The 12,424-nt window shown below is 35.7% G+C and overlaps 1 protein-coding gene and 1 long non-coding RNA gene across 3 annotated transcripts in view; one reads left to right on the top strand and one right to left on the bottom strand.

Annotated features, from left to right (window-relative positions):
* The window catches only part of LOC146994905 (uncharacterized), a 131,619-nt gene that overhangs the window by 52,232 nt on the left and 66,963 nt on the right, over positions 1-12,424 (bottom strand). The gene's annotated exons all lie outside the window — the stretch shown is intronic.
* LOC118191490 (tryptophan 5-hydroxylase 1-like) overlaps positions 1-12,424 on the top strand; it is a 108,260-nt gene that overhangs the window by 61,704 nt on the left and 34,132 nt on the right. For both annotated transcript variants that reach the window (XM_085824681.1, XM_085824682.1), the window contains exons 5-9: positions 1,142-1,209; positions 1,340-1,390; positions 6,231-6,329; positions 6,425-6,471; positions 10,994-11,129. In XM_085824681.1, the coding sequence (XP_085680807.1) occupies positions 1,142-1,209; positions 1,340-1,390; positions 6,231-6,329; positions 6,425-6,471; positions 10,994-11,129 (401 nt within the window). The remainder of the gene's footprint in view (positions 1-1,141; positions 1,210-1,339; positions 1,391-6,230; positions 6,330-6,424; positions 6,472-10,993; positions 11,130-12,424) is intronic.

The raw sequence follows: 12,424 nt of genomic DNA, 5'->3' as shown, positions 1-12,424 counted from the left end.
GGTCTGGGCACACCTAGGGTTCACTGTTTGATTTTAGGCAAGATTTCAAGGTAAAAATTTAAAACTAATATAGAATAAAATAACATAGAAATTCCTTTTCAAACAATTCCTTTTATGCCCTAAAACAAATCTGGAAGATTTCTTTGAAAAATGAGGGTCTTAAAAAACTAAACATGGCTAAAATATATGGACCGGTTTGTTGGTGAGCTGCCATCTACTATAAATAAAGAAGGTTCATTCAATTTTTCTGTGCGTACAGAAGGAAATTTTTAGGTGTGTCCAGACCGGACACACTGTGCCGCAAAGGGTTTTAAAAATCTAATCAAATCTTTATAATGTTGCGCTCTACGGGTTCGTGGATTTGGAGGGATTGATGACAACACCTGATGAAGAATCAAAACACAATTTATTCGTCAGCATTACACAGAACAGTTCTAAAGACATGTTTACAGCCGTCGAAAACCTACGATAAACACGCTGAAATAATCAGCAACACAACCTTCAGGCCACAACGGCGAAGACAGTTTCACGGCCAAGTACCTAAAGTGCAGCTTCCGCCTCGATCGATCGCTCTCGACCTAATCTCTGAACTCAAGACATTACTACTGAACTCAATACACTACTGATACGCTCACGATACACTAGATACTCCGCGTACAGGAAGCGTATATATAGCCTTCGAGAACATTCTCGGGAAAACCGGTAAGAATTCGTTCTAGAATGTTCTCGCTCCGTCTGTGGCATATCGCTAATTTTGACGCCAAAGGAAGCGATTTCGTGCTAAATCTGGCAACCCTGCAGCTGGGCATTTCGTAACAACAGGAATGACACTTTATGTTACCCAAAATCTAATCAATTTTTTATAGGAATGCAAAAAGCATATACGGAAATATATATGGTAGTAGTACGGAAATAAGGAAATTTTGGAAGAGTTATTACGGAGGAAAAAAATCTCACACACAGATATCATTGTAAAAATAGTCGAGACGTATTGCGGGGACTCTGTTTCGTGCTTCTTCATTGAAAACACGCTATCTAAATTTTGGATCAGAAACATTACCTCCGTTACCAATGTATACTATATAATTTAAGGGGGGGGGGACGTAATAAATAACTAATATAATTTATTTGTTCTTTTCAGGGTTTTAAGGATAATACTTATCGACAGAGACGCAAGCATTTCACTGATATTGCCCTCTCTTACAAACAGTGAGTTGTTTTTTTCTTTTTTTCTTTTTTTTCTTTTTTAAAGAAAGCATTTCTGTCATACTTCAAATCTGGGGCTTAAACACTATAAAACAATTTATGCTTTAATTTAAAAATGATCCGTTTTTTACAGTGGGCAGCCTATTCCATATGTGCAGTACACGCCAGAGGAGATAAAAACATGGTAAGAGCCTTTTCTGTGTTATTTGCCGTTTAATATGATTCCAATAGAACCCCGTTATAACGAACTCCTGGATATAACGTACAAGCCTTTTGGTCCCGTCTTATTTCCTAAACATTTAAATTCTCTATAGCAGTATGAAGTATACTGCTATAGAGAATTTTCAAAAGTATAAAATCGGATATAACGAACACCGTTAAAACGAACTTAGCTTTTAACTAAACTCCCCTTATAACGAACAAGACTTTCGGCTTCGAAAAAAACCTCGGCCATCCAATTTCTTATGCACTTCAAGCTCTTTTATACTGCTGTCGTGAAGCCATGAATTGGATAGCAACGGTATGAAACTCGGATTCGAAAAGCCATATTGATATCTTATTTGGAAACTGTTTTGTAGTTTCAGTACTTTTTTTAGAAGTTTTAACACAAAAATTACTACCATTTAAAATCCTCCGCGTTTAGGATGTTAGGATCTACATTCCGCCCGTAACGGAAAACTCCATGTACAGGCATTAGACTATTTTGAAGCAGGAATTCATGAAAAGTGAGCAGTGGCCTCGCCGGAACTCGAACCTGGACCTTTCGAATACGCGCAGAGTGCTCTACCGTTACACCACGAAGGCATGCGGAAAAGGAGGGGAAAAAGTACCGTATAACCTATACATATCTTTAAGTTCAATCCCCCTTTTCTCTGTGTTCGAAAGGAGGACTACAGTTGCGTGTAGTCTTTCGCGCAATTGGAGTCTTTCCATTTTTCCAGGGTGTGACACCTGGAGAACAAAGACACAATAAGCAAATCTTGGGACACCCTATGGCGTTTTTTGTATATGGCAAATGTGACCATTGAACCAAAGAGCACAGATAAGTTGTCTGATTCTGTTCAAACTCTTTGACTGAGTTATCATACAGAGCTGAATTCAAGGTTGAAACTATGATAGAAATTTTTGCTATTCGGGGATATAGGAATTGGTAAGTGTTATGAATTTGGATTATACAACTGATGTATATGATCATTTCATACAGTTATTTGCCATTCATTTTGATTACAGTCAAACCTCGCCATAACAAACTTCAAGGAACCCGAAGTTTCCTTCTACATCCGGTGTTTCGTTATATAAAATCCGATGAGACAAATGTATTATCTCACAAATAATGTGTAAAAAAAGTGAATGATGAATAAAGAAAAGACTGATTAAAAAATATTGTTACATCTACCAAACGAACTGAATAATACATAGCTGGCCATTAAAATTGCAACATCAGGAGGGAATGATCTGACGAACGTCAAAATTACATGAAAGGAAGAAGAGGTTGGGATATGTAAATGATTAGCATTTCAAAGCGCATTTAGACGGCGAAGGAGGAAGAAACGACATCTGATGCACTGGATAAACGAAAAATTGTGTAGTGGATTTCTCATTCGGAAAGAGCTTTTCGTTTTTGGGATTTGCACAGAATATCGTGATATGCCTCGAATAATAAGAAGAAAGGCTTACCAGCAAGTGTCGGAATGCGATAGAGGCAGGATCGTTGCCTATCGAGTGTCGATTATCGTTCCCTGATATCGCCCGTCGATCTAGTCGACATCCAACAATTGCCATGCGAATATGGATCAATGGGTTGCTGAGGGCCATATTGAACGGCATGCAGGATCTCAAAATCCTCCCATAACTAACGCACGAGAGGACAGACATATTGCTAGGTCAGACCTGCAAAACCATACAACCACATCACGGACCATTAGTCAGGGAATGGGCATGTTTGCAGCACGCCCAGTATCCGCTCGTATGGTGCGTCGAAGTTTGTAGCAGCGTGGAACATCAGAACGGCGAGCGTTACTTCGGCTTCCCTTTACAATGCAACATAGAGCGAGATTCCGACTGTGGTGTGCCGAACGACAAAGCTGGATATAGAACTGGCACAATTTCGTTTTTTCAGACGATACCCGGTTCTGCGTGCAGTATTCTGATAGCCGTATACATGTCTGGATGCTCCGAGGAGACCACATGTCGACTGCTTGCATTCGATATCGGCATAAGGGCCCTGCACTTGGTGTGATAGTTTGGGCAGCCATTGGGTACACGACACGCACATCTCTAGTTCGGATCGATGGTACATTAATTTGAACGCGGATTGGTACATTCTGATATTTTACGCCCAGTGGTTGTGCCTTATCTCCGAGGCCTCCCAATCGCCATGTTCCAGCAAGATAATGTAAGACTACATGTTGCACGTCGTGTTCCGATCTTCCTCGATACACAGGGTATTCGATTGCTGCCCTGGCCTGCACGGTCTCCAGTTTTGTCCTCATTGAAAACATATGGCCATGGGTTGCTGATAGACTGGCCCGCCACCCTTCTCCAGTTAATACAGTTCATGAAATGTGGCATAGACTTGAAGCAACATGGAAAGAGTTGTGAGTTTCTGTCATGCAAGCCTAGTTCGACTCCATGCCTAACCAAGTAAAAGCCTTTTTAGCTGCCAGGGGCAACATCTGTTTCTACTATTTTCGAACCCCTGTAAACCCCCAAACTGCTTACAAATTTAATCATTTTGTCTTCATATGTCACTGTTTATGTACAACAAATATCTTTTTTGTTTTTGCTTTCCTTCATGGGTGTTGCAGTTTTAATGGCCAGCAATGTAAATCAAATTTTAAAAATATCCAACCACGATTTAATTGCTGGTTATTAAACTTGCTTTTTCATTCTTTTCTAGTCTCTCCGAAGACAAATTCGTTATTTCCTTTGGTCTGCAGCACATTAAGCCAAATATTCTCTGAATGGCGAACTATTTCAGCAACATATTTAAGCTCTCTAAGCTCTTCTTCAATGTACCTAAGCTCTACATTTTTCAACGTTTTCCTCGTATCGAGACATTTCCCATGAGCAGAAGTTACAGAGTTTCGATTTTTACATATGGTACCTGTAACAGCTGACTATGTTTGCTATCATAAAGTTAAAATGATCTTACGAGACAACATAGCGACTTCTCGCACAGGCATAAAAAATACCAGCACAGAAAAAGGGTAAAATAACCCTTCATTATTCGTCAAACTCTTAACACAAATGCACTCACTTCGTGCATACAATAGCACCGACGACTTGCGGTGAAATTTAAATATAGTTACACAATAATTTCAAAAATAAAGAGTAGTGCTACCACGCGATATACTTATTAAGTGGCCAAAAGGAGTATCAGAAACTCAGCGTAACAGCAAAAACAAACTAGTAGCGTACGCTGGCTAGCGAAATCACGCTCTGAGTAAACTACAAGATTCGTCTGACTTTATACTCACTTCACTTAATTTTAAATTTGCATCCTGGCGAGGAAACGCGAAGGGTAAATGAGACGTTCAGGAAAGGTACGAAAACTGAAATGATTTGTTATGAAAAATAAGCGAAACTCTGCAGTATCATCTGGTGGGTTTGGATAAACTAGATTTCTTCTGACACATATCTATTTGGTTGCATCCATTCAGCGTTTATAAAATAATGCTCACCTTATCTTCAATGCAGAACCTTTACGCTTATGGCTCACCGTACGGATGAATTCCTGACAGAGAAGCAGGGCGTAAAAATTTAGCTCAAAGAATATGCCACAGCTTTCCTCTTTTGGAAAATGATGATAAAGAAATGTAATTCTGTCTTATCTAACACCCAGTGACAGTACGATCATTTTCCTCGAGATATGTATGGTTGCAAAGCAAAGTTTAGAAACGCTATATAAAAATATGTCTTGCAAAAGAATTCTTTAGAGTGTTAAATCTCTGTTCGGAGGTTAGAACTCGGAGAGCATAAACCATCATACAAAACAACCTAATAAGAATAAAAAATGTTCATTCCCTAAAAGAATCAATTGTAAAACCACAAGCTCATAAGATTCAGTAATTTCTCTTTCCCTGTATGGCGAAAATTTCGAAATCTCCATCATATAGCATCAGCTTTAAATAGAGTTTTATTTGAGAGCTCAGTCAAAGAACTTGAATGGAATCAGCGACTCCATGCACGTTTTTTGGTTCAATGGACATGTACAACATATGACGTCCTAAGATGAGCTTATTATATTCTCGTTCTCGTAGAGTTGAGTATCATACCTGTCTCGCAGACCCTTTGCTTAGAAAACAGAGAAAAGTAGGGGTGAAGATAATAGAAAAATGATGTAAAGTTGTTTTCCTTTCACATTCCCACTTGTTTTGGTAACTTACACTAAGTTAAGACTCTATATAGAGAGCTAAGCAACCCATCGCAATGTCTAGATAAGAAACATAACGTATGAAGTGCGTACATCGCAGACAGGAACGCTATAGAATATCAACTAGTAACGAGGCTTTCAGCAAGCGGAACACGCTCTGATTAAAACCATCGCAAACCCTCATTTAAATACACGCGAGCTAAATTTGCATTCTGGTCTGGAAACTGAAAATGAGAGTGCCAGTAGAGATTCGAAACATAAAATAACCATTTACTTAACGTATAATTGTTTCAACACAACATATAATTTTAAGATTTTACAAAGTATGGGCTCTGATACAACCTAACAGGTTCATCAGCTGGTCTTTACTTAAGTTTTCCTGGCTTCTCACCAGTGGGTACCTCACTCTCGTTGCTAGAATGAGTCCACCATATATAATTTATAGTATCAAGAGCGGTTACAAGATTCAGTTTATCTGATTTTAGCAAAAAAAAAAAAAAAAAACCTACTGAGGTACAAAAAAAAAAATTGTTTAAACTAAGATAAAAAATATGAAAAAAAAAATTAAATTGCTTTGGCCTCATGTTTTCGTCGAATACAGTTACGGTCACGTTTCAATTTTTTTATCGCTTATTATTCTGTATTTCAGGGGTACAGTTTTTACTCATTTGAAGAAACTTTATCCGACACACGCTTGTAAAGAATTTTTGGAGAACTTCAACCTCTTAATTAAATTTTGCGGTTACCGGTAAGTTAAAAAAAAGATTTTGTTTTCGTTACACATTAGTATATGTTTGTAAATTAAACTTTAATTTATGTCTAATTTTTCCCTCTCCCTTGTAGACATGATAATATCCCGCAGCTGGAGGACGTCAGTCGTTTCTTGAAACGTAAGTATAGTCTAAAATGTTATTAAACAGAAAATACAATGAACCCTCTCCTGGCGAAAATCTACCCGACGTGACTTCGCCTGAAAGTGATCTTTACACCTAATATTTTTTTCACGTGGTACATACGTTCCTGCAAGATATATATATATGTGTGTAATAATAAAATTCCATAGTCAAGAATACACTTAAAGTTCTAACTGTATGTTCTTTTCATTTTTAACGGCGACGTTCTCTTATTTAAAGTACGTGGAATTAAATCCACAGCCCCGTAGTCAAGTTATTTTTCCCGCCTTTTTTACACGTACAGTTTTAGAATGTTCTGGAAATATTTAAAGCGAACTGGATTGGCTGACGTCATTTCTTGGAAGCTCCGCCTTTCCAGAGGCTATAAAAGGACTCGCAAAAGAATATCGGGGTCTTTTCTTAAATGTCACGATGCAGTAAACTTCATACAAAAAATTATTAGTAATTCTTTTTATTTATTCCGGATATCTGATTTCGTAACTGCTATTTCTCCTGAATAATAATAAATGGATCCTTGTTTTTTAAACTTATCGTCTGATAATTCAAGCTACGAATACATTTATGATTCTTCACCAATCTTTTATTCTGGACAAAAGCTGGGTACATCATATATATAAAAGTCTGAAAAGTTTTAGATTTTAAATTACGTACAAAGGGGCGTTTTTTGAAACATTTTTTGTGTTACCTTTATTTATTAAATATCATGTTCTTCGCACTTAAACCATAAAATTCCGTTCAAGAGCAATATCGCAAAATGATTTTAAATTGAGCATATCGTTAGAATTTCCGATACACAGTCTCACGCATTGGACATGAAAATGTTTTTTCTGTACAACGTTGCCATTACTCGCTTTGAAATTCTTGAGTTTGTTCATGAAAAATTCGTTAAAGTTTTACAAAATATGAAACCGATAGTAAAACAAATTCCAAATTTCAAATTTGGGCTTTTAGATGCCCATATTCGCGGTAGGATGACGTCATTCACAATTGGATGACTCTAGGTACCGTTGTTTTATCACAATGCGAGAAACATACATATATTTATGCAGATTATTCATTATTTAATTTCTTCAAATATAATACAGGGCGATAATATTGGGTGGCAACAGTCTGAAAAGTGAAACCTGACATTCAGAGTGATTCGACGCAAATTCGCAAAACGAAAGCAATAGTCCCTCAGGTGCAAAGCCCCTTTGGACTAAAAAATAAAGATTACAGATTTAAAAAAAAAAAAAAAAAAATTAATCTATAAATATTTGTTTTACGCTTATTGTTTTACTTCATGAAAATATATTAAAATAAATTGCATTCGAAATGAATAAAAATCCTTTATGAACCCTAAACCAAGAACAAAAAAGTTTTTTTTTTTTTTTTTTTTTTTTTTTTTTTTTTAAAAGTTTTATACGTAACAAGATGCTATTCAATTTCATTTTTTGTCAATAAACAACGCAAACGTTTGCGTGTGTTTGGAATATCACTGCTGTTCTTAGAAATGTAATAATGACATCGTCTTTCTCATCTATTAACATGTTAATTGCCACACGAGTTAAAAAAATCTCCGTTAGGCCACGAGTGCTGCCGAGAGTTGTTTCTGATATACAGTGACTGTTTGCACATTTTTTAGACGATTTTCATTGACGATTTAGACGATTTTTTTTGACGATTTGAAAACTCTAATTATTCACTATCTTTCTACGCCATAATTTCGAAGCCAAAAATGCCTTTTTTAGTAACAGAAAAAGTATCCCATTCCTCTCGAATAGCTTCCCCAAGTCCCTTTTTGTTCGATCCTCTTTTTGAAAGGACGTTTGTCAATCAACTTTTGGACAACACGCTTTTTAAGAAACCCAAAAGCGCAAAAATCCACGCTTTAGTAGGGATTAGATTTTGTAGGTATATGAATGAAAGCTATGACCTTAATACCCATACATTGCTCTACTTTTTCCGGGAAGTCAACAGTGGATTTCGATATACGTCTGCTTGCTTTATCTTAATGCAATTATATTGATTAATGGTTCTATGGGCGAAGAGAAGTTATTTCATATTTGAAAATTGGGTATAAAATATGTTTCTGATAATATATTGAATTGATCTTAACATTTTTCTCCGCTTTCTTTACTTTGAAACAATTACAAATCCCTTTGAAAACCTTCTTTGGAATCTTTAAGCTACTATATTTTTTAAGATATTTTTTCTCCTCTTTAATAACGATAAATGGATCCCTTTTTATTGCAGTCATTAAAATACACCCAAGATTCATCTATTGTGCCAACCCTTTTCGTTTTTGTCCGGATAAATGTTCCTTGGATATGTATTTGGAATAATTTTTCCACTTGAAACTTTTTAAATAACTAGGTACGAATTGTTGTCTTCGAAAAGAGCACACACTTAGTCTTCCATCAAAAGCTTTTTTGAAAGCGCCATTTTGCATGGAAAGAAAACTGCTAAATAGCAGACGATAATTTACACTTTCAAAAAGTATAGTTGCACTTAATTTCCAAGCATACAATTTTTTATAGCAAAGCAAAATCGTTTAAAAAATAGCCGAACAACCTCTGTAGGATCTCAGAACTTCTAAAACCAAAGGTTTCGGGGCATGAGTTCAGTTGAAAATCTTTCTTCAAGAACGAAGTACCTAAAGACAACGTTCGGAAATTATATTTTCTTTACCAAATATTTTTTCTGTAGTGATGAATGGTTAATTTTTTTGCGTTAAAACTGTTCCTCTAATTTTTTAGAATGTCAAAAAGAAAAATGGAAGAGTTATTTATTAGTGAACGATACTGCAGTGAAGAAAAAAGGAGTTACGAGACTTAACAAAAATTCAGGTAACAGGGAAGAGGAACAGCCGATATTTTTTCAGAAACTAAAATAAAAATAGAATTACATCGCCAGATTCTGATTCTGACTTTTTTATACTGATAAATGCAGATATAACGAACGTGGTATAGACAGTAATGGTCATATTTTGCAAAAATGGGTTGTTGAGGAAGAAAGAAAAATGGATACCGTATTAAGGTATTTTCTCCCTCTCTTCTACGTTACATTATACAGAAAAATACAGTAATTTCACATACAGTTTTGTCGGGTTTTCCTTATTTTGCATAAAAAATTTATTTGATACATTTTCTAGACTTCTCAACTTCTCCTTACATTCTCTCGCCAGGATGTAAATTTAAAGTTAAGTGCTTATTTAACCCTTTCCGGCACGCTACCTTTTTAAAGTCGGAGTTTTAATATAAAAAGAAAAAGGTAGGCAGTCTAATTAGGCCTACTTTTATTCAGTACACAAATAAAATTTTGTGAAGATAGCACTTATTGTTTATTTTTGTGGGTGTGCCCAAAGTGGCACCCTGATTGAATAGAGCTTCGAAAAGAGTGCTGAAACAAGCCTTGTTGTCAATGAACTGACCGATGAGATGCGGAGAAAAAAAGAATACAGACTCTCAGTTGTCCTAGATTATCGGTGAGCCCGGTCTGGGCACACCTAGGGTTCGCCCTTTGATTTTAGGCAACATTTCAAGGTAAAAATTTAAAACTAATATAGAATAAGGAGATTATCATACAGCCAAAAAAATAACATAGAAATTTCTTTTCAAACAATTCCTTTTATACCCTAAAAAAATCTGGAAGATTTCTTTGAAAAATGAGGGTCTTAAAAAACTAAACATGGCTAAAATATATGGATTGGTTTGTGTTGAGTTGCCATCTACTATAAATAAAAAAGATTCAGAGTAACCTACAGTAACCTATAAATCCTTTTTCATTCAATTTTTCTGTGCGTACTGAAGGAAAGTTTTAGGTGTGTCCAGACCGGACACACTATGCCGCAAAGGGTTAAACGGGTGATTCTCTCAGTTTACTCAGAGCGTGTTTCGCTAACGTTTCAATGTTACTTTGCTGTTACGCTAGTAAGCCTCTCGGCCTTATCAGATTTAGTTTCACACCGGTTAGGTTCCTGTGAGTCCACCTCCTATAGAAACTTTCTCTCTTGTTCCATATAAACTAAAATAGACCCTATAATGACCTGGTGAATTCTCGCACAGGCGGGAATAAAACTACCGACTCAAACGAAGGGTAAAAATAACCCTTTATTAATTCAAAAGAGTTTAACAGTTTTTTTGTAATGCACGGTCTTCGTGCATTACAAAAGCACCGTCAACTTGCGGTGGAAACTAAACGTAGAATATACTGTAAGTCAAACCTAAAATGAATAGCGCAAGATAGCACTAAGTTACGCCTAAGAGGTGGACGGAACCTAACCGGCCTAAATCTGATAATAAACTGAGAGAATCACCCGTTTAAATAAGCATTTCACGTAATTTTGAATTTACATCCTGGCGAGAGAATGTGAGGGGAAGTTGAGAAGTCTAGAATAGGTCTCAAACTTAAATTTGCTATGCAAAATAAGAAAAACCCTACAGTTTCACTAAAATCATCCATCAATGTATAAAATTCGTAACAATGCGCTTGATTGATCTTAAATAATTTCTTACAGAGAGGACTGGATTCCAACTGCGGCCTGTTGCTGGATACCTGTCATCTCGAGATTTTCTAGCGGGACTGGCTTTTCGTGTTTTTCACTGCACTCAGTATATACGTCACAGTTCTGATCCTTTCTATACACCGGAACCGTAAGTAGAATGAATTACTGAAAATTTCTCCTATAAGTATATGTGTGTATATGTGCAGTCGAACCCATTTAACCTGGCTTATAACAAACCACAGATACAACGAACGAACCTTTTGATTCCGCTCAGTTTCCCATAATCTTCATGTCATTTTATACTGCTACAGTGAACCTCCAGAGTTTTGAAAAATCGTATATAAAAAGAACTTTATGGACGTATTCAATTGGATCATTTTTGTGTTTTTATATTTTTCTAGAATTTCTGCTAGTGTAAACGAAAGGTTTACTAACCCTTAAAATCCTCCACTTTTGGAACATTCCATCCTTAAAGAAAAACACTTTACTTTTCTATTAGCTTCATCTTCACTTTCCTGTGTATTCTAAACAAAGACTCTGTAAGATAAGTGTGGATCCAATTCTATGAGAAAGAGAACTCGATAAGCATATCTTAGAACACCATATGGTGTTAGTGATCATTGAGCCAATGGTCAGGAATAGGTCCTCTAATTCCATTCAGGTTCTTAACTGTCAGACAGAGCTCAACTGAAGTCTGAGGCTATGATTAAAATTTTGAAATTTTTGCCTTCAGGAAAAGAGGAAGCAGTGAATCATCTGAGCTTCAGGGTATACAGTTGGTTCATCATTTTGTGAAAAAAATTTTGATTCTTAAAGGTGTATTTTGCTTAAGTAGAAATGCTGTCCAAGTTATGTCTTGCGAGTTTTCCATATTTTTTGCAAGACTTGAGACATTCTTTACAAAGGTTATTGAATCTTCTCGTTCCCACCACGGATAAAATTTTCTTGCAATGTGCATCACGCCAGCAACAAATTACCGATTATTTTTGTTGTCAGAACTAAAGTTAAAAATAAATTCGTCAATATTTTTGTTATTAATTGATACAATTTTTATATTATTATTGATAAAATAATTACTTATAAATCAGAATAATGATATTTATGCTAAAAAATTGCCGTGTAAAATTATTATTATATAAAGAAATTGAATAAGCCAGCCGACAAATTTAATAGCTGTTCGTAATAATAATTTTATTTAAACTTTAATTCGAATTTTTTTTAATTGGATTTATTATTCACTTTTTTTGGCAGATTAATAATTTCTTATTTATTTATTTATTTTTGTGATTCTTTTTTACTTTCTTGTACGAAGTAAAAAGGAAGTATTGTAATGGCGAAAAGTTTCAGGCAGCATATTTCAACGAAAATATCCATTTTGACCGCTTTCGAATGCAAATTAACGATGTTTTTGCGTGATATCTGTACGTAAGGACAGAATAAAAG

This window comes from Stegodyphus dumicola, chromosome 10, assembly GCF_044657685.1.
Source record: "Stegodyphus dumicola isolate Sdum_Otavi_A_Nest chromosome 10, ASM4465768v1".
NCBI classification, from domain to species: Eukaryota; Metazoa; Arthropoda; class Arachnida; order Araneae; family Eresidae; genus Stegodyphus; species Stegodyphus dumicola.
Note: the sequence above shows the minus strand (reverse complement) of the source record. Positions and strands in the feature narration are given on the sequence as shown.